General features: G+C 44.1%; 1 protein-coding gene across 7 annotated transcripts in view; it reads left to right on the forward strand.

Moving 5' to 3' along the window:
* The first annotated feature begins 3,090 nt into the window (after positions 1–3,090).
* RBBP6 (RB binding protein 6, ubiquitin ligase) overlaps positions 3,091–25,181 on the forward strand; it is a 29,069-nt gene continuing 6,978 nt past the window's right edge. For 2 of the 7 annotated variants that reach the window (XM_032703763.1, XM_032703765.1), the window contains exons 1-14: positions 3,093–3,539; positions 9,373–9,472; positions 11,397–11,435; positions 12,075–12,111; positions 16,765–16,809; positions 19,117–19,205; positions 19,326–19,422; positions 20,185–20,324; positions 21,206–21,378; positions 22,309–22,412; positions 22,831–23,192; positions 24,008–24,101; positions 24,182–24,260; positions 24,354–24,399. In XM_032703763.1, the coding sequence (XP_032559654.1) occupies positions 3,374–3,539; positions 9,373–9,472; positions 11,397–11,435; positions 12,075–12,111; positions 16,765–16,809; positions 19,117–19,205; positions 19,326–19,422; positions 20,185–20,324; positions 21,206–21,378; positions 22,309–22,412; positions 22,831–23,192; positions 24,008–24,101; positions 24,182–24,260; positions 24,354–24,399 (1,571 nt within the window). In that variant the 5' untranslated portion in view covers positions 3,093–3,373. Of the gene's footprint in view, positions 3,540–9,372; positions 9,473–11,396; positions 11,436–12,074; positions 12,112–16,764; positions 16,810–19,116; positions 19,206–19,325; positions 19,423–20,184; positions 20,325–21,205; positions 21,379–22,308; positions 22,413–22,830; positions 23,193–24,007; positions 24,102–24,181; positions 24,261–24,353; positions 24,400–25,181 lie in introns of those variants that run through there. The other 5 variants (XM_032703762.1, XM_032703760.1, XM_032703766.1 and 2 more) reach the window with 5 other exon arrangements.

Consider the following 25,181-nt stretch of genomic DNA (forward strand, 5'->3'; position numbering starts at 1 on the left):
TTTCTGCTGCACTGTGGTAGTTTAGTTCACATGCTACATTGCAAGGAGCTGTAGGGACAAGGTGTCCCAAAACATCCAAGCATACCTGGTGATCTGCAGGAGCAGCACCAGCTCGGGGGGCAGAGTCAAGTGCCTCAGTCCAGGGAAACACACATGGCATTGCCAAAAAGACCAAAGACAGTCCTGAGAAATCAACTTGCAGTCAGTGTCTCAGGGTCTCTGGCTCCTTCTCCTCTGCCTGTTAAATTATTTCTTCTCCCCTTCACTTCATAAACTGCAGAACAGTTCCTCACAGATATTCGTAATATTTATTAGCATTTAAAATAATAAATAACCCCTTCCTTGGGCCCCTTGAGCCCATTTGTCCCGGCCAGTGCCACCCCAGGAGCTGTACATCAGCACAGCAGGGGAGGGTGGTGACGTATGGTGCTGATCCATCACCCAGCTCTGGCTCCCTGAGGCAGTTTATGGGAGGGCAGGTGGATACTGGGGGGTGAGGAGACTCTGAAGAGCTTTGACAAAACCAGCTTCCCTATCTGGGTAAATAGCCTGTTCAGACCAGTGAGTAATGGCCAAACTGGGCCATGCACTGGGTGGCTGTGGGGTAAAAGGAACTCCCAGCTCCCAGGCATGGGCACAAATGCCATGGCCAAGCTTCTCCCAGCAGGAGGGTTGGCAGGGCACAAAACAAGGAAATTCTGCCTCTTCATCCCATAATCATTCTGCATGGTTCTGAGAATCTGGAGGATACAGTGCTCCCTAGCTGGGCTATCAGGCCAGCACATTCCACGGGGATTCCCCAGGTAGGGCCCGAAACACCATTTTCCAGTCTTGAATCAGCATGGGATATTTATTAAAAACAAGAGGTTGTGTTCTGGTGAGCTTTGGGCTGTTTCTGACAAAGCTCTTTCTAGCTGCTGTGGCAAAGATAAGGAAAAGTCTGGTTTCCTTCCTCAGCTGACACTATTGTCTTAGGGAAGACCTCTGGAGGGGTGGGTGGCCTTGGGTTGCATTCACAAGGCATGTGCCTCCCCTCCTTCATGCACAGGTATTTGGGATTCTCCCTCTGCCCTTGTAAAGGCATTTTTTTCTTGGGAAGCTTTGGGGATCATGAAGCCAGAATTCAGGAAGCTTCAGCTACTTCTCCTGGAAAGTATCTTGAGTTTTAAAAAATGCCCATTGGGAATCTCAGCATAAATGGTCTGTGGACCTGAAGGTTGACATGGAAATGTGGGGATTGCAATGTGTTGCTGTCCCTGATGTGCTCACTGATTGTTCAGGGGTTCCAAGATCTGCTCCTCCTTTCCTTCAGAAAACCAGACATTTGCATGACATTCCCCGGCCTAATTAGCTGCCTTTGTTTGCCACTCTCCAGGCTCCAAGGTTTGGTCATTGTGCTCAAACTGGAGTAATTTATCCATGGGAATGAGCTGGTGTGATGTTGGTGGGAATGGTTTGGTGTGTGGCGTGTGCTCATGGAGCAAAGCGGAAGAGAGCGGGAGCAGGGAAGAGATTTGGGGTTCATTTCTTCAGTGTATTAATGCATCATCATTCTTAATTAAAGCTGAGCTTTATTCAATGCCTGCCTACAGCAGCTGGGTGACCTCAAGCTGCAGTGATGACACCAAGCTGGGGCTCAGGGAGCAATGTGGATATTCCAGCAAAACTGGCCTGTGCTGAGCTGGGCTCTGGGATCGCCCAAGCCCTGAGTGCTCAGGGCAAGGCAGGTTCCTCTCCTCTTGCACAGAGCTCACAGCTGAAGTCCATAAAAATTGGGGAAAAAAGTACAGTCATTGCTGCTGACAAAACAAACTGGAGAAGGAAATGCAAATCCCCACCTTCCCACCCTGCCAACGTGCTTGTTTGAGTGTCCTTTCCCAACAGACCCGCCTCGGTGGCTGGGAAGCTCCCAGAAGTGATCTGTGCTGCCTGGTTCTGAGGCGGTTTTGTTTGTTTCTTTTTGCATTGTTCAGCCTTACCACAGGTACAGCTCCATGTCAGCCCTCAGTCCAAGGCTTCAAACTGAATGTCACAGCTTTAAACTGACAGAGAGTGGGTTTAGGGGAGATATTGGGAAGAAATTCTTCCCTGTGAGGGTGGGGAGGCCCTGGCACAGGTTGCCCAGAGAAGCTGTGGCGGGGCCTGGGGCAAGCTGGGCTAGCAGAAGGTGTCCCTGCCCATGGCAGGGGTGGGACTGGATGGGCTTTAAGGTCCTTTCCCACCCAAACCCTTCTGTTATTCTATGATTCTCGAATTCAAGCTCTTGTGTATTTGAGAATTAAAGCAGCACAGACCACTGTGCTCTGCCAAAGGTGCTCAGCACAGCAGCTCTGTGCACAGATAAAAGCTGCTTCTAAATCAATAAGTAGTAAATGAGATGGAGTTCCCTATGCAGTTCCCAGTAATGTGTCATGGTAAAACACTGAAAATCCATTTTACAGCAAATAGTTTCTCTTTATTGCTCTTCTTAAACTAATGTGTTAGAATGACCCAAAAAAGTGCCAACGGGTTTTAGGTTGTTTTGCAGAGCTTAGAGGACAATTTACTGCTGAACACATTTGAAAGCGAAAGAGTTCAAGGTTTCAGAACCGATTTGAAGCTACAAAAATAGCGCCGGTGCCCCCAGGTGTGCAGGGAACACCGAACCCCAGCACTGCTCTCAGGGACCGACCCAGCGCCTCCAAGAGCCACAAGGGGTTAACAGTGACTTTATCAAAACACGGCGTGCGGAGGCCGATGACGGATACACGGTTTACAATTAGCATTAAATTAATTGCGATTTCCCTTCCCGCCTTCCAAGCGCCAAACCCGCGGGGCCGGACCGCGCCGCCAGGGGGCGCCCCGGCGCAGCGGGGGCGGGGCCGCCGCGCCCACGTGACCTTGTGTCACGCGCGGCGCCGGGTCACGTGGGGGCGCGGCGGGCGCGGCTGCGCCTGCGCGCTGGTGGCGCTCACGCGGCCCGTGCGGTTGTCGGCCGGGAAACCCCTCGGCGGGCGCTGAGGGCGGGGGGGCCGCGGGAGCGACCGCGGGGCCGGGCCGAGCGGAACCGAGCGGAACCGAGCGGGGCCGGGCCGGGCCGGGCGCAGCCGAGCGGGGCCGAGCGCAGCCGAGCGGCAGCAGCAGCGGCAGCAGGGCCGGGCGGGCGCGCCGCGCTCGCTGAGGCCGCAGGCCGTGGTCGTTGCGGGGCGGGGGCCGCGGGCTCGCCGCGATGGAGCCCTGAGGGGCCCGCAGCCCCAGCGCCGAGGCCGCGGCCCGGCCATGGCGCAGCGCCGCGGGCTCTGAGCGCCGCCCGCCGCCCCAGCGTCGCCGCCCCGGCACCCGCGGGCCCTGCCCGACCCCGCGGCCCCGCAGCGGGCGCCGCCCGCGCCCCGCCATGTCGTGCGTCCACTACAAGTTCTCCTCCAAGCTCAACTATGACACGGTCACCTTCGACGGGCTCCACATCTCCCTGAGCGACCTCAAGCGCCAGATCATGGGCCGAGAGAAGCTGAAGGCGGCCGACTGCGACCTGCAGATCACCAACGCGCAGACCAAAGAAGGTGCGTGGGGCCGCGGGAGCGGCGCTGCGGGGATGGGGCGGGCTCGGAGCTGTGCCTTTGTAGCTGCTGCTCTCACGGCACCGTCGGAGCTCTGCTACTCGCGGTGCGGGCCTCGGGCACCACAGCGCTACAAAACCTTGATTGCCTGGAGTTCTAGGTAAAAGGATAAGGAAATGCGGGAGGATATCTTATCGTAACAAACCTGCCAGATTTCAGAGAAATCTGAAGGTGATAGGAATAGAATGCATGGCTAATTTGAAGGAAAAATAAACAAAAAAAATTCGTTTGGTGACTGAATTTCGCCTTCACCTTCTTTTGCCCCCCTTCATTGGTAGCCAGGTTTGTGCCCGTTGCAGGAGTTGCTCAGAAGCAACAATTTGCATCATTTGTATCAGTGACTGTATCAATTTCTGCAGCCTTTAAAGCCTCTTGCTCGTGAGCGTTCTCTGTGTTGGAATTACTCTTGAGAATTCCTGGTTAATGTAACTTTTGCACACAAAAGACACCATCGTTGGGATGTTGTTGAGCATCGTTTCATCATTCGTGTCCACCTTTTTTTCTTTATCTTCCTGGCACTGTGTGTTTGCCGGATCAGGGCAGCCCTGAAGTTTTATGGCAGAACATTTACGATGTATATATGTACGAAATATTCTTCGTGAAGTCATAAATTCTTTTACATATAATAAATAGTGCTTGGTTCTGAGAGGTGATTATGGGCTTATGTTACTGTGGTGCTTCAGTTCGGTAATCTGCCATCTTGGTAAGTTTAAATGTGACTAAAGACTAAGGGATGTGACTTTTCAGAAATAAAAAGAATTGTGTTTTCATCCCTTGAACGTTAAAACTGTTTATTTTTTTCCCCCTGTGGTTCTTTGTCACAACAGTCTTTGCTTTAAAATGTGTACTAGTGGTTTTTTCTCTGCCTGTTTCACGTATTAAAACTTAATCAGAATGCTGTGTAACTTTGGCCCTGACCTTTAAAGGGGTCAGACTTAAAGCTTCTGTTTCTCTACAGATATTTAAGTTATTTTCAGGAGAGTGTGTAGAGCCTTCACAGTGCTGGAAGTGTTGGGGAAGCTGTTGGGTTGTGTGAGAAACATAGAGGCAGAGACACAGAAACATAGAGGCAGAGACACAGAAACATAGAGGCAGAGACACAGAAACATAGAGGCAGAGACACAGAAACATAGAGGCAGAGACACAGAAACATAGAGGCAGAGACACAGAAACATAGAGACAGAGACTTCTGCGAACAAGAAGTCTTGAATCTTTCGAGTAGTATTGAATGAAATTTTCAAAAGCTTTTGAAAAATAAGTTTGATTTGCTTTAAGGGTCGTGCTGCAGGAGAGCCCCTGAGCTGTGTCCTCCTTGCCGGGGCACTTTGGCCTCCCAGATGCAGGAGCTGCCTGATGTCATCCTGGGCCGGTGGGGGCTGTGGGAGGGAGCTGTGATGGAGCCCAGTTATGGACACCAGGACAGAAAAGGCTTTGAAATAGGCCAAACACGTGGGGCTTGTTGTAGCAGGTGAACAGAAAGCGAAGTTTTTAGAAGAAAAAATGATGCTCATAAATGTCACCTCATAAAGTGTTACTGCAGCATCCAACAGACCAGGTTTACCAGGGTGTTACTTTGTTTTCGTACATAACCAGAGTCCGGGGAAGGAAGAGTGTTTGCCTCACTAGAAGCTGTTAAATGTGGTGTTGCCTCAAGGTGGAGTTAAAAAAGGATTATGCTGAGTCCTTTGGGCAGATTGTGTTGCACTCTGACCTTTTCAAAATGAATATAAAATTATGAATATATATAAAATACGTAGTTTAAAATTCTATAGTAGTGACACAGATGCTTATTGAAGCTTTCCTAAGGGTGTTTTCCGTGTGAACAGGCAAAAATCCCCCTGTGGTTTGCAGAGCAAAGCTAGAGAGTGCATTTCAAAAGTATATGTCTGCCAAATCTTTGGTTTATAAATGTGAATTTCTGTTTTTATTAATCAGATGTAAATGCTTAAGCTCACCTGCAAAAATTAAAGTAAAAACTTGATCAGGATATTCTGCCTAAGTGGGATGTTTGGAATTCTTACATGTGGACATGAGTGTTGTTTTTTTATAACTTTGTCTGTGCAAGAGTCCTGACTAAACATTGGAATGGTCTTGGAAAGAACAAAGTGCCCCATGAGTGGAGATGTGCTGTGTGGTCACATTGTTCCCAGGTCCAGGAAGCTTTTACAGTTCAGGAGCTGTTACTTTTCCTAATGGAAAGTTAGTAATAGAAGCAGTGCTAATATAAGCTGAAAGTAAACAGGATTTTAAATATCAGTGGGGAAAAAGGATGTGAGGGACTCTGTGAAATTCTGGGAATGCAAACTGGGTGGGTGGGACCTATTCCGTAGAGGGGGGATCCTCTTCCGTGCTTGTTGTTGAGGCGTGTTCTGTGAAGCCTGCATTCAGGAATGATGCTTTTGAACTTGCCTCTGTTTCATTGGATCTGGATTTCTTGACCTGTCTTCTCTGACAGGTGTTCTCACAATCTGTGAAGAGCTGCAAACTCCAGAACTGAGGTTTCTCGAGTGCTCTTTCCTGCCCTGTGAAGTTCTGACTCAAAGCGCTTGGAAATTGTGCCGTTGTACTTACTGGGCAAAATACAAAGGGAATTAATTGAATAAATAAATAGAAGCTGTGCCTGTGAAGCGGTGTGGGCTGAGTGTTTTGGAGGCAGAGGAGTGCTGGGGCACTGCAGCCCCGTGCTGACACCGCCCCAGCGAGGGGCGGGCAGTGCAATCCGATTAACAGTGGAAGGAGGGCAGATTTGATGGACTCCTCCCTCCAGAGCAGAGCAGGGGCTCCTGTGGGGCACAGTGCCCTGGGATAACAGTGCAGAGGGAGCTCCTCTGGGCTCTTTGGCCTCCTGAGCCAGCTCGTTCCAGGAGTGATGATCTGCCTGTGAGGATGAGATCAGCGATGCCTGTTCTGGGGGAAGTGGAAAATCCAGCAGGAGTGGCCCAGTCTGTTCCTCGGGATGTTTCAAGGCTGCTTTCAGAGCCAGCTGCAGCCATGGCTTGTCACAGAGTGAGCAAGTGCTGGTGATTAGAACAGGGTTAACAAATCTTGTCATGAGGGAGTGGAATTTTAAGCATTAGGGAGAAAATGTGTTTTTAGGAATTCCCTGTGTTCTGGTGGGGACAACCTGGCCTATTAGCAGGCATTCCCAACTCTTACCTACACATCCTGGCCCCAGAGCATAACAGCTGCTTTGCAAGGCTTTCCCCTGACCTTTCACACCTAACTTGCCTTCTGAGAACTCCTGGTGAGTTCTGTACTTCAATTGGGAAAAAAACCTTTGGAGAGAGTGCTCAGAGCTGCTACAGCAATGCTGTCACACAAAATGGTGGATTAAAGCAGGCCAGAAAATAATGGGGAAACTTCTGCAAGTAACTTGTTTATAGCATACATAGAACACAGATTACTAAAACTAGTAGATTTTTGAATTATAGATTAATTTGAAAATTGGATGTTTAAATTCTGCATTAAATGTGAAGCAGCAGAAACTTCAGAACGTAGCTGAGCTCTTTGCACTTTGCAGTAAGAATGTTGTGGGCACTAATGCAGTTGTTGATGTCAGATTTCTAAGTCAATGTGAGTCAGCAGTCAGGGGAGCTGCTGTTAACTAGTCTGCATCCATTCATTCCCTGAAATACTTCTTTCCCTGGACCTCTTTCAAGCTACTGTTTTCTTGGAGAGATAAATAGCAAGTTTTAGACTGTTACATCTCGTCTGCTCTTGCCTTTAATATCCATATCTTTCTTTGCTTTTACAAGCATTTTGAGTTAGTTTAGTCTTTATTTTTAATCACAGTTCAGATTGACAAAATCCAGTAGCCACTTCCTGGCCATTACTGGTGGTAGAACAACTTTGTGCTAGAAGGGAGTGGGAGTGAACAATGTTACCTCCAGCTTTGAGCATTTCTGTTGGAGCTCTGCTTGGACAAGTGTGAGGAGCAGCTCTGTGAAGTTGGCCTCACTGCTCCCACAGCAAGGCAGTGACAGGGCTAAGCAAGTCCTGGGAGTTGAGTCTGTGCCAGGGGATGTTGCTGCCCATGGGGAACAGGCTCCTGCTGGGAGATGCCAGTTTAATCTGAAAACCTTTTTGTGGAGCTGCTGTTTCTTATCCTGTATTTCTGAAATCTCAGTCCAGTGATTTGCGATCTGGACCAGAAAGGACACTCTGACTCTGTTCCACTGGTGGAAATAGCTGCTTTGGGCTTCTAGAAGTGCAGCTGGCACCATCTCCCAGGTGTTTGTCTGGGCCTCAGCACTGTTTGAGCTCTTTCTCCATCTGAAAGTCCCAGTGCAGCCTCTTGACAGGTGGCTGTGTGAGGAGCAGAGCTCTAGGGCTTGTTTCAGGATGTGACTTCTGTTAGAGCTGCTGTTTTTGTCACTAAAGTCCCTTATCCTACAGTTTGAAACTGCTGTGCAGTCCAGAGGAATATTGCTGTTTGCTTCCCGGGGGGGGGAAGGCCAGGAATTAGTCTCAGCTAATCGATTTCTCAGTTTTCTGAAGAAAAATTCTGTTAGTTGGAAACAGAAATAAGATATTATTTCATGGTTGAAATGAATTCTTCTTGTGGGTATGTTTGGTCTAATGGAGGTTCCTGCCTTTAGGAGGAATCTGTTCCTGCCTCCTGAAAAATGGAGCATAAATTTTGAAATACTTGTATTTTGTGTGTGTGACCACTGAGCAAAACCACTCTGGAACTTCACTAGATACACAGTAACTTTGGGCTTCAGACCATTGTTCTGATTAGGAGTACAGAATTAAGGGCTTGGAATATATAACACTGCAGGCACATCACAAGGAATGGCTGCTAGTGGTGCTTTGCAATATTTAACCATATCCAGCCTGTGTCAGTTCTATATAAAAATCATTCTCGTGGAGAGGTCTTTGAGTTTTAAGCTTACTCAGAGTGTGTCTGCAAGTTGGGGTTTTGAGGAGGCTTTTCTCGTCCTTGAACAAGCAGCACAGTGCAGGCCAAGGCTTTTCAGGGCTGTCTTCAGAAGTCATTTTGTCTGAGTCTCTTTTCCCTGCAGAAAGTGAATGGAAAGAACTCATGTCCCCTTGGTTAATTGAGACTGGATGATGAACTTAAGCAGGGAGGTACCACTTTAGTTTGAGCCATTTCTACCCTGCTTGTGAAAGCAAATTCAGAAGCTCCCCCAGATTTCTGTGCTCCAAACTCCAGTGGTGCCAGTTTCATTTCCATTTCTATGCCAGGCCTTGAGCAGCTGCACAGTGAGGCTGTGGATGGTTCAGCTCCAAGAAGCAGAGCTGGCAGCTCTGCTCCCTCTGCCTGAGCACGGCAGCCAGGGGGGAGTCAAGTGTAGTTAACACAGGGAAGGCACTGGTGCAGTTTCCCTGCTTCAGCCAAGTGCCTGGTTTGTTCAGGACAAGCAGTCAGACTTTAGAATCTGTTTTATGCAGGTGAGACTTGGCTGTGGTTTGTTTTTCTGCAGAGGTTTCTTGATTTTGTAATCAAACAGAAGCAAAAGCAACTTAAGGAAGATCAGGGAAGGTCAGGCTCTGCTTTAATGTCTATGAGACTGTTTTGCTGTTGGCATTCAAACTAACTCTAAAAAATGAGAAAGATTTTGCTGCTTGATTATCAAATCCGAAGATTCCTTGACAGGCGCTGTTGGTGTGTTGAGAGGATAAGAGTGAGATGTTATATATAAAATTTTGCTTTTAGATTTGTAAGGAGATTCTTCAAAGTGCTCCATGATTACCTATTAAATACATTCTTACAAATTGAGTAATGTTTCTTCTGTGTTGGTGTTGTTTTCAGAATACACCGATGACAGTGCCCTGATTCCCAAGAACTCATCGGTGATTGTGAGGAGAATCCCCATTGGAGGAGTTAAAGCTACAAGCAAAACATACGTTATGTAAGTACCCCGAGCATTGGCTTCCTTGGGAGGGTCAGGGTGCACAGTGGTGCTGACAGCAGGGACAGGGCCCCTCACACTGCATCTCCCTTGTTAAAGCTGCTGCTGCTGTTTGTTGGCATGAGGTAGATTTTAATGTCTGTCCCGAAGGAGGCTTAGATTTTGAGGTCTGCTGGGACATGGGGTTCAGACTCCAGCAATGGTAACTTTTAAGGTGGTTCTATTAAGTTTGTTTTGGGTTGATCTTTCTGAGATCCAAGAGCAGATCCTGTTTCCTCTACATGGGGAGATTCCTTATTATATGTGTTTGCTTTCTTAGTAAAGGCAGTTATGCATTCTGGTGTAAACTTAGCATTTGTTTCCATCTCACAAGACTCTGATTCTGGGTGTTTGACTATTTCCTGCATTTGGGGGAGGTGGGGCAGGATATGGCAGGTGGTTTTGTGCCTCACATCAGGGAGGGGGTTGTATAGTAGCTGGAGAGGAAAGGCCAGGGGTTGCCTACTGGTGACTCATGCGAACAAGAAGGTTCATTCTGAAGTGATTGCTGTTTCCTGCAGTCAGAGTCTGTTCCAGGCAAGACAGAAAGCACCATACCCTAAAGCCTACTGGCTTTTGTGCGAGTACCATGAAGGAATAGTTAGTCCTTCCCAAACTCAAATCTCAGAGGCAGTTTAGCACATTACCAAATGTACTGGTTACCTTTCTGAGTCTGTCTGTACCCAAGCTGGGACCTGTGCTCCAGGCTTTAATTCTGTATTCCTGAGATTTACTGAGGACAGAGAATCAGGTGTATTGATTAAAATCACAGATACTCAAATGCAATCCTGACCATAGGATTATTGCTACATTGATGTTTTCATACAGTCCAGATCTATAATAGCTACATCAGCATTGTTGGAATGGGCATGTTTTCCAGCCTCCTTAAAGCCTCTCCACCACCAGCAGGAGCTATTACACACTGCTGGTTTTGTCATGTCCTTCTAATGTTGGTTCTCAATAAATAAAGTACCCTGAGGAGTTACAGTGTCTTGAACAAGCAGTACAACATCATCCTGGTACCCATAAAGCATTTGCAAGCAAAAAGCTCTGGACTGATGTGGCTCTGTGTGTAACCTTGGGGCCTGTTGCTGCAGGAGTTGGTGCAGTGCTTCCAGGCACTCCCTCGAGACTGTGGACCCACAGCATTGTGCTTGTAACCATGGCCTAGCTTTGGGGGTTCAGTTCAGTATGTGCTGAGAACTGTGCTCTCAGTGCACCCTCCCCTTGGGTTGGATGGCACCTCCCCTGCTGTTGTAACCCTGCCCTAAAATGGGAGGACAGATGCTGTTGGCATCAAAGATCACATCAGTACCAGTGTGGGGCTCTAAGGAAAGAACAGCGCTGCTGGGGTAGGGCCAAAAGGAAACCAGCAGATGAGCTTTCTGTTCTTCAGCTGGAAACATGGCAGAAGCCCCTGCTGTAGAGTGGTTAATGTTTGGGGTGGGGAATGTCTGCTGGAGTGGTGGAGAGGCCTTCAGAAAGGCCTTACCCACCTTGCAGTAAATGGCTGGAGCCTCCACTCTGTGGTAATCCAGAGTATTTTGGTGTACTTCCTCACCTTCTGGAGGTACATGGTGCAGCTGGGAGCCTGGGAGGGTTTAGCACTGGCAGGAAGCTGAGCCTTTCCATTGGTACATAAATTCCCCAGCAGCCTTTGCATTGCCTCTGCTCATGGGACACTTTGGATGATGTGCGGATTGTTTGTTAACTCTCTCAGTGGTTGCATGTGTGGTTCTTGATGAGGAGCATGCAGATACAGACCAATGATATGTGGAATCTCAGCAAGTTTTCAAATGTAATACATATTTCCTAAAATATTGTAGCATTTTCAAGATTATCTGAAAGCAAATTCTGGCAATTAAGACCTTTTTTTTTGTCACAGGACTCCTAAATCGCACAAAATCCTAGAAACTACTTTCAGGTGACATTTCTACTACTATTTTTAGTCAATATAGCATATGTAACGTGTTTAATATTTTGGCACTTTGATGGCTAAATATAGTAGATCTCTGAACACAGTGCTTGGGCTTCCACAAAGAAACACTGTTCTAGAGACTGTGCTGCTGACACTGTTGTTACTCCTTTGTCACGTGACTGTGTTTCTCACTTGAGCAAAGTTGCACTTGTAGATTATGATTGTTGTTCTGTAGAAACTGGAGCCCTGTCCCTGGTGCCTGTGTGTGATACCAGGGAGGTACAGGTTGTCCAAAGCTGCCTCCACATTTCAGTGATTGATTGTTTAAGAACACAGAACTCTAGGACAGACTTCATGGGTTTGATACTTAGAGAGTAGAGACACAATATGTGAGGACTTCCTCTTGCACTGTTGTGTTCTAGATCTGTGAGTCTTGAGTAATTTGTGACAAGGTAGAAATGTGATTTTGGGGGGTTTTTTCAGTTGCACTGAATGTACCGAGAGAGAACAGTTTATGTATACCAGTAAATGTCCACATTCACTAGAGTATTGGAGCATAATGTTGTGATGTTCAGGTTCTGGAGTCTTTGTGTTGGGTTCAAGTGCTTTGTTTTCAATTCTGATCACCTTTATTTCTTCTTCTAGAAGTCGAAGTGAGCCAGTGAGTGGGACATCAAAAGCAGTATGTAAAAACACAATCTCACACTTTTTTTCCTACACATTGCACTTAATTCTAAACAATGCAGCCTTTTATTAATTTGCCAAACATTAACTTAATATCTTTTCCAGTAAAACCTAGTGTATGTTGTAAATACATTGTATTTGATTCAGCATAGTAAAAACTGAGTAATGCCTTCACTTGCAGAGTTCCTATGTGAATATTGGTATTTGTGCCTAGCAATGCATTGTATTTCATATTGAATATGCCAGAATCTCTCCTGTATGACTCTGTGTTGTACAGATAATGTATGATCGTTTCAGATCCTGTAGGCTCGAGGTTTGCACACTGAACATGGTGCCATGTTCTACATCTGTCTGTCTATAGCTAGTGATATGTATGTTTGTATAGGTTGTTGTGTGCTTTTTGTTTCTTGCAATAAAAACTGTTTGGAGTGTATTTTTTGCCATTTTCACATTGTATCACTTAGCTTTTGTTTTTAAATACCTTTTTTTTGCCTAATGGTTTTTGAAAATGTTTATCAAAAACCACTGAGAAACCATTATTGTGAAACTTGGTGCTGTTCCTTACTTTTGACTTGGGGGTTCAAACAAATACCAAACCCAGCATATCCCAGATGTTTTGAGGACAGTTCTGTGCAGCTAAATGATTCCTTCTCATGTCCTTAAATACTTGGGTATTTGTTCCTGAAACTGTATAATTGAAGTGATATTGTTTGGGCCCCTCTGAGTACAGAAATGTCTTTAATAGCCTGACGTGAATTTCGATATCGTTGCTACACAGAGTGGTATTCTAAAGTTCTGCATTTGATCTCTCCCCTTTATCTGGTGAAGCAGTTTAGTTCAACAGCAGTTTGTCTGCAAATGACAATATACAACACAAATTCTGACACCAGGTTAGAGCCTGGGGCGTTTGGGGGTGAAATCCCTGTCATTTTTCTTAACTACTGCCTGCAGCATGTTTTTGGATCTGGGTAACTCCGAGGCTGGCTGCTGCTGTATTTCCCAAAGGTTAAGCCTTTCTTTAGTATACCAGCACTTGGAATTCACATTTGGAAAAGGGGCAGCATTTTCCTTCAGTTTTGCAAACACTGTTGTTGTGCTGCTAACATACAAATCCCACATGGAAATCCAGGTGATGGGGTAGATCTTGGTGTGCCACTTGGCCAGAACTGTGTGCAACTCTGCCTTTCCAATAGTTCTTAGAGTACTATTTGGTGGGGTTTATTTTTCATCTTTATTTTAAATATAACTGCTTCTCCTTCACTAGACTGGTGTGAGGCATTACACTAACCCTGGATCATTGGATCTGATCACTCGATCAGCTGTTAGGATCACTTAATCTAGAAATTCCTGAACTCTGGGGCTGTGTTCTGGGTAGAATAAAGCCTCTGGTCCCCATGGAAACAATCAACCTCAAATTGAAAACTTTGTGTGTAGATCTAAAATCAGTAAATGTGATATCTGTAATTCTATTGCTGATTGACTGGAATTCCTTTTTAGACACAAATGCCTCTGATTGTGAGTTTGAGTTAGTTGAACTGGCCCAGTGACCCTAGTAGTTAATGTAATGCATTTATGTAAACCACGTTTATAGTATTTGATCTAATTCAGATGGGGTTTTATTTCTTGAAAACAGTTCTTTTTCTTTTTGTTTACTAGCATGTGTATAAACACAAACCACATGTTCATAAATAAAGTTAACATTCTTTTAGCCTCGTGTGTTCCCTGGCATGTCTGTATTACATTGCTCAGTAGCATCTTACCATAAGCTAATGTAGATGTGTCAAAAAAGAGAAAAGGAAAAATCCCGGAGTGGGAGGGAAGACTTAGTGTGAGTGAGAAGTAATGGCAGGAAAGGAAAGGCAAAGCAAAGCCATTCCTTGGTGTGCTCTGACTGTCCCTGGTCTGGGAGGGTGGAAGCCCTTGCATCCCTCTGTACAAGCCCTCTCTCTCTCATGCAAAAGCCCAGCAGCCTCAGGAACTTCTCTGGGCTGGAGACACAAATAGTTTGTTCCTAAAGCTAACTCAGGTCTTGGTCTGAAGTGTGGGGGTTTGTTTGCCTTTTTTTTTTTTTTTAATACACCTATTTCTGCATGTATTTCAGAGTGGAACCGGGGTCTTGGTGTAGTAAGGGTAAATCACTGGAAATTTTGTCAATTATTGACGGACAGTAAAACTGCAAAGTTAGAATCAGTTAAGATTTCTTTCTAAAGGATGCACAAAAGCTTATTTTTAATGTCTTCATTGTCTTATACCAGCTGTCATTCCACGTGTGGAACTGTGTGCTGGCATTAGCACAGCCAGAGCCAGAGTGTGGGGCCTTTCTACTGAACTGTTGGTGCTGCAGTCCATGCAGGGCTCTGTCCCTGCAGTGCAGGAGTGCAGGGCCATGCCCATTGCTGTAGCACTGTCAGCCACAACTGGGAGCCTTCCTGGCTCAACTGGCAGTGTAGCCAGGTTTAGGAAAGCCCTGAAATTTCAGTGGAGCGCTCCAGCAGTGCCGTCAGGCTTTGCCTCCTCTCTTCTGTCCCCCCTGCCCACTTGGCTTCATGTTAGTTTTTGTCAGTCAGCTGCAGAAAATGGGAGTTAAGACATTGGCTCTGGAGTTTAGGGTTCGGGGTCTGCTTTTTCTGGTTGTTCTTTTTTTTTTCTCTAGTTCTTCTGCAGTGGTATCTTAGGGTTGCATACAAGTTCATGGAGATGTTGTTTCTACTTGACTGTTTTGAGGGACTGCCAGGAAATGCTTCAGTAGAAATTTAAAAGGAAAAAAAATAGGTAGAAATGTAGGACCATGGAAAGATGGCCATTGGGCAAATGCATTGAAGAGTACATTAATTATCTTTTTTTTGATGCTTTTGGTAACTGTTCAATATCACCTCCTTTAAGAAATTAGACTGTTGCCTGCAGGCCATATAATAACTGCTTCCTAAAAAAAAAATACAAGAACTAATTAATAGTTTATTAACTGTTGTGCTTCAGTTTCTGGTCAGTACTAGACTGTTTAATGCTAGAGCTTTCCTAATTTTTTTTATTTTTTTTTTTCTTCTGAAAAGCCACAAAATATAGTTGTGCCTGCTCTGAGAGAACACTGCTTTGCTTTTTCACATTTAAGAGAGGGGCATATGGAGCACGAGGCTTCAAAATGCTTGTCCAGACCTCCTTTTGAACAGGACTAGGTGCAAAGTGTTCTAGAGAGGAGAGGTGAATCTTCTGGTAAGACTTTCAGTGGAATTAAGGTCTCTTTGTCTCGATCTGGGTGATCCAAAGGCACACTTTTCAAGAGCTCTTCAGTCAGTAATACAGGAATATGTGCTATATGTACTTTCCTGAAAACACAGAGGAGGAACAGCTAACTGGAGTGAGGAATCATCTTCTGCGTGGAGATACTTTTTCTCAGAGTCTGCCAAAGCTGCCCCCTTGAATTCTCCCACCACATTAGGTAGTAAAGGACAAGAGCTGTTTTAAGGAAAGGTTTTAATCTCTTTGCTGACCTGTTTAGTGACCTCTTGGAGAGCTGCTCAGTTCACACTGAGAAATTTTATTCTACATTTTTCAGCAATTCAGATGTAATAAGCAGTGATTTGAGTATCTTCCTGGCACTGCTTTGCTGGTGTCAGGTTAAGTGCTGCTCATGGCATGGTAGATTTCCATATATATATATTGGAGAAGATCACAGTTGCCCTTTTTACTTGTGGGAAAACTGCCCTTCAGCACTAGCTCTCCATAAGCTCTGCAGTCTGTCTGTTCCTACCTACTGGCCTGAGGACTCCACTCCTGAGAGCTGTTCCATAGCCAGCTGGGAGGAGAAAAATGGAGACAAAAACTCCAGGGTTGTGCTCTGAATCCATGTTTTCATCATCAAGAGTATGCTTTGCACTTTCTTCTTTTGTTCATTTAGTGCTGGGCTGCTCTTAAAGATCAGGTTTGATCTGACTGCAAGCAATAATCCACATTCCCACACTTCCCAAACAGATTTGGGTGGCAGGGCCTGTGGTCTAGTAACGTACAGGTTTTTTCAGTTTTTTGTAGTCTGCTCTGTCATTATAAACACTGTTATGTAAATTATTTACGGAGGTTTTTTTCCAGGCAAAGTGACAGGTTACTTTTGTGGCTGCTGTTCTAGACTGGTTTATATTTTAGGTTATTTGGGTACTGACAGGAGGGGCAGAGTGTGTGTTCCAGGATTGCTGGGCCTGGCCTTCTTTCTGGCAGCTGCTGGGTTCACAAAAGCATCACTGTGTGCATTTATAATAATGAGACGTTCACTGATTCATTTATCAGCTACACTAATATTAAGTTACCTGAAGTGATGCTTCTTCCTCAGTTAAAATTATTTACTTTTTTTAAATCCTTTTTAGCTGAAAATTGGCAGATTCCTTTACCCTTTTGACAGGGATCCCTCTCTGAGATATTGTGACCAATAAGTTGATCTCCATCAGGGTTGGTTATTTTAATTTCTTCTCATAACTATGTAGACACTTAAGCCATCATAGATTTGGACTTTGTTTTGAATAAATACAAATTACACTGGGTTGGAGTTGCCTCTGGGTGCCACTCAGGGGATATAGTGCAGACATTCAGACTATAGTAGAGGTTAACTGTTGTTGTGTTTTGACTGTAGAACTTGAATATGTGTTTAATTTTTTGTGAACAGATTGATGACTCTTCTGCATCTATTTCTCTGGCCCAGCTTACTAAGGTATATATATATATATTCTTGTCAAATACTTTAAAAAGTGTTTGCTTCCTAGTTTTAAATTGATACTGTGATCTATAGTTGGATAACTGTTGTAATTGGAAGAAACCCTTTAATTTTTAATAACTTAAAGTATTTATTTTAATTTTAAAATGTGTGTATATTTTGATACTATCCTGTAAAGAGTAGTTCCCAGTTTGGGAAGATAGAAGGGGAGTACCTTATCAGCCTCAGCATAATGTTGCAGTATTACTCATCCTCAAGACACAAAGAAGAAGCGCTTCAGAAGCTGTTTTACCGTTTTTCATACGTTTCATTAATTTTGCGTTGGAAACTAACCCAGTTTGTACAGAAGAATTTAATTGGCTGTAATTCCGGACATTCCAGGGGGGTTTGACCAGCCACAAGAGAAGCGGTTCTGTACCATGGACAATTGCATGGCCATTTTTGAATTCCTAGTCATAGTTACAGACCCATTCTCTGAATGCTGCACAATTCCATAAATTCTGGGATTTATACAGTGGACAACCCGATCTAATTTGTTTGAACGCAGACTGTGTAAATTGTGTAAATGTACCTCATTGTTTATAGGAATATACCAATGGGGATGTGTGGCATCTGAGCAGCTGTGACCTTTCGAAACTGTTGTAATACCATGTTTTGCTCGGGAACTGCTTGCATTTTTGCTCACCAATGTGTAATTTGTCTGGGAAAGCACTAGTGACTGCACTGTGTGGACAGACGGGTGCTCAACCACCGGTCCCTAAAGCTACAGGCAGCAGAGCAGGCAGGGCCTGAGGCAGAGCAACTGGTTCTTCATCCTCAGAATAAAGTTCATTTCCTGTAAAAAGAGATCTCTTCCCGCTGGTAACTTTTTCCCTCTTCACTACAGATATTAAACTGTGTACATTGGCCAAAAAAGAAAAATTAATATATATATATATATATCTAGTTTGGAAGGGAACCACCCAAAGCAATTGGTCCCCATTAGTGCTGTCCCTAAACATGTCCTCGGGTTTGTAACGTCATGTGAAGTTTTACTCTAAAATGTGCAAAGGTGTCCAAGGGGTGGGTGTACACATTTAAACTTTTGAGGAAATCTAAAATGCAGGAAGATACCACCAGGCAGCTCAGCACTGTTGCTCCCTCTAACCACTCTAGTGCAGCCCGGCTCAGCACGGAGGCAATGTGTTAACAGTTCTCTGGTGATTATTACTGTATATGAAATGCCATATTTGAATTTTGGTCTATTCCTACTAATGTTTTGTGGCTTTTGGATGTGTTTTGTAAACTGTTTGGGTTCAAACAAATTAGTCAAGTATTATCTGTAAAGCTTTCTGTAACTGTTAATGGAAATGGTTTCATAGCTGGCGATCCGGATTCTGTTACTGTGGAGAAAAACTGTGTATATGAAACAACCATTTAATAAAATGTTGAAACTAGTTGGTTGCTTTTGTGAATGAATGATACAAAACCAAACCATGAGTGCTTGAGCTGAGTGATAGGTGCTTGAAGGCCCGAGTCATTGACAGTCACTCCCTTAGACCCTGCTTGTATCTGGACTAGTGTGTAATAAAAACATTTGAACAAAGACGACTTGAAAAATCAACTGCCTTCAGTAATTTGAAGATCTAGCTGTGCAGAAGGTTTATGTTACAATTTGTGTGTTAAAAGGACACAGTCAACTGGAGAAAACTGCAGGCTGTGTTTACTGTAGTTAAATCACATCACAGGAGGAAGTTAGTAGGGGGGAACAGTTTGGGCTGCCTGCAGCTCCTGATGGAAAGAATCTTTTGCCTTGCTGAGGGACTGTAAAAGGCTTGAGTCCTTTTAATACTTCTGTGTCTGAAACTGAGTTGTGTGTCCTTTTAATGCAGCAAAATGTAAATAGTGCTACTTCCATCTGTCTTAATTCCGTGTCCAGTGGAGATCTTCTCCTGCCTATAGTCTGGAGCTTAAAACTCAGTTTTAAAATACTAGATATTGTAAGTTTTCTACAAATAACTTCAGTCCTCTGAAGGAAATTGGATTGATTCTACAAGTCGTGCTGTAAGGTACAAACAGAGCCTAAGGTTTGAGTGCTCAGGAATGCTCTTTCTAGTAGGTTCTCAGGCACATAAACATCATGTCATGGCGTAAGGACTCCCCAGAACATCTTCAGCACAAATGTTTGATATAAGCAGCTGGTTTCATGCAAGCTCAGCTAGTGTAGCGCTGCTCTTTACAGGATTGGATGAGTGGTGTTGTCTTGGGCTGTGTGGGCTTAAATGTGTTTCTAATGTGTGTGTCAAATAATTACCTGTTGCACAGACTGCCAATCTGGCTGAAGCCAATGCTTCCGAGGAGGATAAAATAAAAGCTATGATGACACAGTCTGGCCATGAATATGATCCAGTCAAGTAAGTGTTGCTAATGTGAAACCTGTTCTTTGAAGTTGATCTAAAAATTTTAGAGATTTTTTTTTTTAACGAGAAAGACACATGCATTCCTTTTTCTTTTTTTTCCCCAAAACCTTGTAGTTACATGAAGAAACCCGTGGGGCCACCTCCACCCTCCTATACGTGCTTTCGCTGTGGCAAACCTGGGCACTACATCAAGAACTGTCCAACCAACGGGGTAAGACCTGGGGGATGTGGGGGTTGTTCAGTTTTTAATTTTTTACCTTGAGAGTTAAATGCATGAATACTCACAGTAAGAATTGTTTCTTTTGGAGTGAAATACAGAGGTTACATGGCAGTGTTGCAAAGCCCTTTGGATTCAAGGGAAACCTAGAATTATAAATGTGAAATTTTCTTTTCACTAGGTCACAGGCATTCAGTATTTCCATAGATCTTTCTTTGTGAACTTCTGTGTGCAGTTTGATATATCTCAATATTATTGGACATTTTCCTGGTTCTAACTCTCTTTTTACGACAGTTCACAATTTTTAGTATTTTGCCTAAAAACAAGATGTTTCTGTGTCCCCCATCTGTTGGATATTTGCACCTTTAATGACCCTACTCCCTAGTTGAGCATTAATGCTGTTTAACATGGGTCAGTGACGGTGTGCAGATTAATTCAACCTTCATTTATAGATGGTTTATATAAGTTTATCCAAGCCCAGAATTTGGTTCCCTTTGAACTGCCCTTTGGAGGAGGAGCAGGTTTGGGGGATTTCACCCATAAGGAACCTGCAATTAAAGCCAGAGAATATCGATGAGTTCAAAACATTGCTCCAGCCTCTGGAACATCCTGGCTGAATTCCTGTAGGGAAATGAGTATTTTAGTCCAACAACCCTTACACTCGGTAGAAGAGGGTTAAAGGCTTTAGTGCTTAAAATAGTCATTGAAATCTTGTTTTCAGTGCGGGCCTTGAGATATGTCTGCATTTCTTAACAGGACAAAAATTTCGAGTCTGTTCCCAGAATTAAAAAAAGCACAGGAATTCCAAGAAGTTTTATGATGGAGGTGAAGGACCCCAACACAAAGGGTGCCATGTTGACCAACACTGGGAAATACGCAATTCCAACCATAGACGCGTAAGTGTGGGGTTGGTTGGGCTGACCCAGAGAGGGGGAGGGAGCCGTGTGGCAGTGCCCCACTGGCAGTGCAGCCACACTGGCCAGTACCTGGAGTTACAGGGGCAGCACTGGAGTCACTGGGGCTCGAATTTCAAATGTGTGATGGTGGCTAACAGTAAAATAGGGGTCCTGCTGCTCACACCCCTGGGAGTCGGTTAAACACGGGGTGTGCTGAGAGACTGTTTCCGCAGCACATTTCAGCAGGGTTTGTAGTTGGGATCGTTCTCTCTGGAAACTTGTTTTGCTTCTGGTTTGTGTTTCAAAGGCTTCGTGCAAAATGTAACAAAACAGCTGTTGGACTGTGATTCCATCCCTCAGATTTTGATCAGATCTCACATGTGAAACAGGCTCAAGTTTTCCTTTTGCTATAAACTAAGAAAACACTTGTGTTTGCTGAGAATAATGACTGTTCTAAAGACACTTGGAAGCCCTTCTGGTTTTGTCTCCTGGATGTCCTTTTGTGGAAGCTGTCACAGAGATTTCTTTCATTTAGAAAATGTAATTACTGGGAGACCAGCTTTATCCTGAGCCTCCAATTTACATTTACCCTCTGGCAAAGGAGAGCTGAGATTCATTTCACCTGAGATGAGCTGTCAAAATATTTTTCTAGTTTCAGCTGGTTTCTTAGTTGATCCAATGAATAGGAGAATTCTGCAGGAGGAGATTTGTTCCTACCTACCTCTTCTTGTTTGGGATTGTAGCTCAAAATAAACAACTGTGTTTAAGAAGGCTGATGGGGAGGGACAAGAATTCCATAAATTATCTTTATTTGATAAAATCCAAAGCTTGGAAGAGTTCCCTTTTGACTTTTTGTTTTGCTTTCCCCACCCTCCCTCCAGGGAAGCTTATGCTATAGGAAAGAAGGAGAAGCCTCCCTTCCTGCCCGAGGAGCCGTCCTCCTCCTCGGAAGAAGATGATCCTATTCCAGATGAGCTGTTGTGTCTCATTTGTAAGGATATAATGACGGATGCGGTTGTTATTCCCTGCTGTGGAAACAGTTACTGTGATGAATGTAAGTGTTAAAATGCCCCGTTTGTTAATTCCAAACATTAAATTTGATCTTCTGAGAGCAGAAATAGGAGATAAGGAAATTGCTGTCTTAGTTCTGTTGAATATTTCAGTGTGTCCTGAACAGGAAAAGACTCTTCTCTTGTACAGGGGGTGAAAAAAAGGCAGAAAGCTTTTTTCCCTTCTTAGTATTTAGTATTTAGCTAAATCCTCTTTACCTGCAGAAGGATGAGGATGATGACAGTGCATATTAATGCAGGTGATGACGGTGTTAGATATAAAATGCATTTAGTTTGTCCACAGCCCTTTCCCTCACACAGCATTCCATCTCCAACTTCAGGGACTTACTGTGGTCTACAAAGAACAGAGATTGAGGCATTTCATCCACATTCTTCCCCAGAGCAGATTAAAACCTTCAGAACTCAAACCTACTCGTGGTTTTTTGAAATGTGTTTTGTTCATTAATCTGGAATGACTTCTAGCTGCACTAGAGTGGAAAAAAGACCAGTTGAGATGTCATGCCCCAATCTGCTCTGCATATTCACATATTGCCACAGTGAAATATCAAACTTATCATTATTTGCTGCATGCTAAAAGTTTTCATAGAATTCAGAAGGGTTTGGGTTGGAAGGGACCTCAAAGCTCATCTTGTTCCAACGTCCCTGCCATGGGCAGGGACACCTTCCACTAGACCAAGATGCTCCAATCCCTGTCCAACCTGACCTTGAACACTTCAGGGAAGGGGCAGCCACAGCTTCTCTGGGCAACCTGTGCCAGTCCCAGTCTTTTTCAGTACTGAATGTTTATAACTTCATGCTCTCTGTTAAAGACCGTATTTCCCCATTAATCATGTGCTTGTTTTTATAATTGATGAGAACCAAAAAAGTTTTCTTAGTTTGATTAAAAATTGTTTTAATGTTCTAATTATTCCCAGGTATTAGAACAGCATTGCTGGAGTCTGAGGAACACACATGCCCAACCTGCCATCAGACAGATGTTTCTCCTGATGCTTTAATCGCCAACAAGTTCCTGCGCCAGGTAATGTGGTGACTTTAGCGTGAACTCTTTGGTGGAAAAGTCTATTTGTAAAAAGCTGAAAGGGAAAAAAATATGAATTTAGATCTCCTTAAGTGAGACTAAATTCAATAAGGCTAAATTTATTTTTCTAATACATAATCTATTACAGAAGCCTACAGCTCGTTAGAGACAGTCTGTGAAATTAACTACACACTTCTGTGTAATGGGGTGGCCTCACTTTTAAACTGGGTGTTAACACCAAAGCAGTTTAAATCCAGACACTCTGAGGTACAGTCATTGATACCAGAGTTTAATGGGATGTGTTCATAGCTGAATGCATTTACAGGAATACACAGTGATTTTCCTCTGAGGAGGCTTTTGTTCGTATCTCTACTGCAAGTTCCATATCACCTTTTCGTACATATTTTCTTACCTCCAGGCTGTGAACAACTTCAAAAATGAGACCGGCTACACGAAAAGGCTCCGTAAGATTCAGCAACAGCAGCAGCAGCAGCAGCAGCAGCAGCTGCCCCCACCACCCCCTCCACCACCACCGCCCCTCATGAGGCAAACGATAACGCGCAACCTGCAGCCGCTGATGCGCCCGGCCATGGCCAGGCAGCAGGATCCACTCATGATCCCTCTGGCTTCCCTGGCTTCCCGCTCCGCCCTCTCATCCTTGGGCCCTGGGCCGTCCATGGCAGCTGGGCTGCCAGTGAATCCATCTTCTGTGGTTGTCTCTGATCTCCCTCCAGCAGTGTCCCTCTCTCTCCGTGGGGAAAAGCCGGACGGACATTTTCGGTAAGGATATCTGGAGATCAACAGGAATTTAAAAGACACCAAAATGCTTAAGTTAGATTCTTCTTGAGCTTCCCAGCCTTCACCTTATGCATCAGTAGTGACAGCTCCATGTCCTTGTGGGAGTTGTGTTTTTCTTTTTACTTGGGATGAGGACACTTCGGCACGTTGAACGTGTACCTCATGCAGGAATTTTCTTGGCAGTGTTTTTCTTTGGTTCCCTTACCAGTCATTCAGTACAGGTTTGCCCTGAAGGAGGGACTGTTTTTCATTTGAAATGACCAGCCATTCCTAAACTAGCCATTTAGTTCCATCAGACCTTAGTGTCTCATTCATTTCTTTTTAGTATGGAGGAAATGCTATTTTTATGCAAAAATCTGTGCCACTGTTTAGGGTTATATCCTTTAACCTTGCTGCCTTGGATGCACAGAGCCAGCTGTGCCGTCAGTACAGGGACCACGATTCAGAGGAAGCCTCTAAGGCAGCCTCAACTAGCATAGAAACATCTTCTGATGGAATGTCAGTTCTTGCATCTTCCAAAGCTGAGACTGTGTGTGGGTTGTACAGACTCTCATCCATTGAAGTACAGCCTAATCAAATATTTTTCCAGAGAGCTTCCTCTCTGAATACCAGTATCCAAACAGACTCCTCGGCAGTGCTTCCTCTGGAACCTGCCAACTTCACAGGTGAAGATTATTTTAGAATTTTCTTTCATTTGCAGAAGTCAACCTTTTCTCACCTTGGACTTTCTATTTCAAAACATATATTGTATTTCAGTTCAAAGCACTGTTTGAATAACAAAACTGTGATTTTTGTAGCGATCCTGATGCTGTGTTGCCTCCTGCTCTGATGACCGCGGCTGAGCTTTCCAAATCCTCCCCTTTGTCAATCAGCAGTTTGTTGGAGGAGAAGGTAAATTTTATTTCAACACGTGTGATGATTTTTGTGTTGTAGTAGAGCTTATTTTGTAACTGTTTGCATTTATTCCCAAGGGCTATCAGGTTCCTGTACTGAGACAACCAGCGATACCAAGTCTTCTGGGCCCTCAAGGACAATCAATACCCACAACTGGTAAGGAATTAAAACTTTAGAATTTCTTCTAAAACATTATCTTCAAAGAAACTTACTGAGAAATTTTTCTTCTTCCTGTGCCCGCTGCAACAGGTCATCCAATGAGAGCTGGTGCACTTCGCAGGCCAGGCTGGGAACTGTAAGTATTCAACAGAAATTCAGTGTATTTCTAGTTGTAACCTGATAAATTAGCCTGTAACACATCACTTAAACAACAGCTGATTTATAATGAAATAGCAGTTGTAGAGAATACAAGTAATAATTAATTTTCAAGTGGCTTAATTTAAATTGGCTTTAACAAAGGGGATCTGTGCTTACAGTAAGATTATTTAAAAATAAAACTCCAGTACATAATTGAAAAGAAGACTCAGTATAATGAACACTTTTTGAGGAAACCATAATTACATATAAAAATTAAACATAATTAAAAGATCAGATGGAAAGCCACCCTTTTGATTACTGGCTGAATAAGGCTGAAGAAATAGATTTCCCAGTAGAAATCAGCCTCCAACATTCTTTCTTTAGAAACTTAGTTGATATTGATTGAGCAAATTATTGAAAAGTTGAGGCTGTTATTTTATGACACTTCTGTATTTCTTCAATCATCTCAAAGGGCCAAGCTGCTTTCTCACATTGGAGAGAGGAGCCTGTTTAGTTGTTATTGCAGTGCCAAGGTAGTCCTTCATGTGTTATGCATTTGTTACAGCCAGATTGTAAGGGTCATTGTGTTTATAAAGTCTTAAAGATAAATCAAAACAAAATCCAAGATCCATTCCCCAGATTATCTAAAATCTCTAACTCAGTACGCAAGAAAATAACAATTCAACAACAACAACAGGCCAAATACATCATGAGGCAGGAGCACAGGAAGCACGAGCGGGAGAGGTTAGGAGAGGTTTGAGAGGTGAGTTAATCCCGCAC

Source organism: Chiroxiphia lanceolata, chromosome 16 (genome assembly GCF_009829145.1).
Source record: "Chiroxiphia lanceolata isolate bChiLan1 chromosome 16, bChiLan1.pri, whole genome shotgun sequence".
Lineage (NCBI taxonomy): Eukaryota > Metazoa > Chordata > Aves > Passeriformes > Pipridae > Chiroxiphia > Chiroxiphia lanceolata.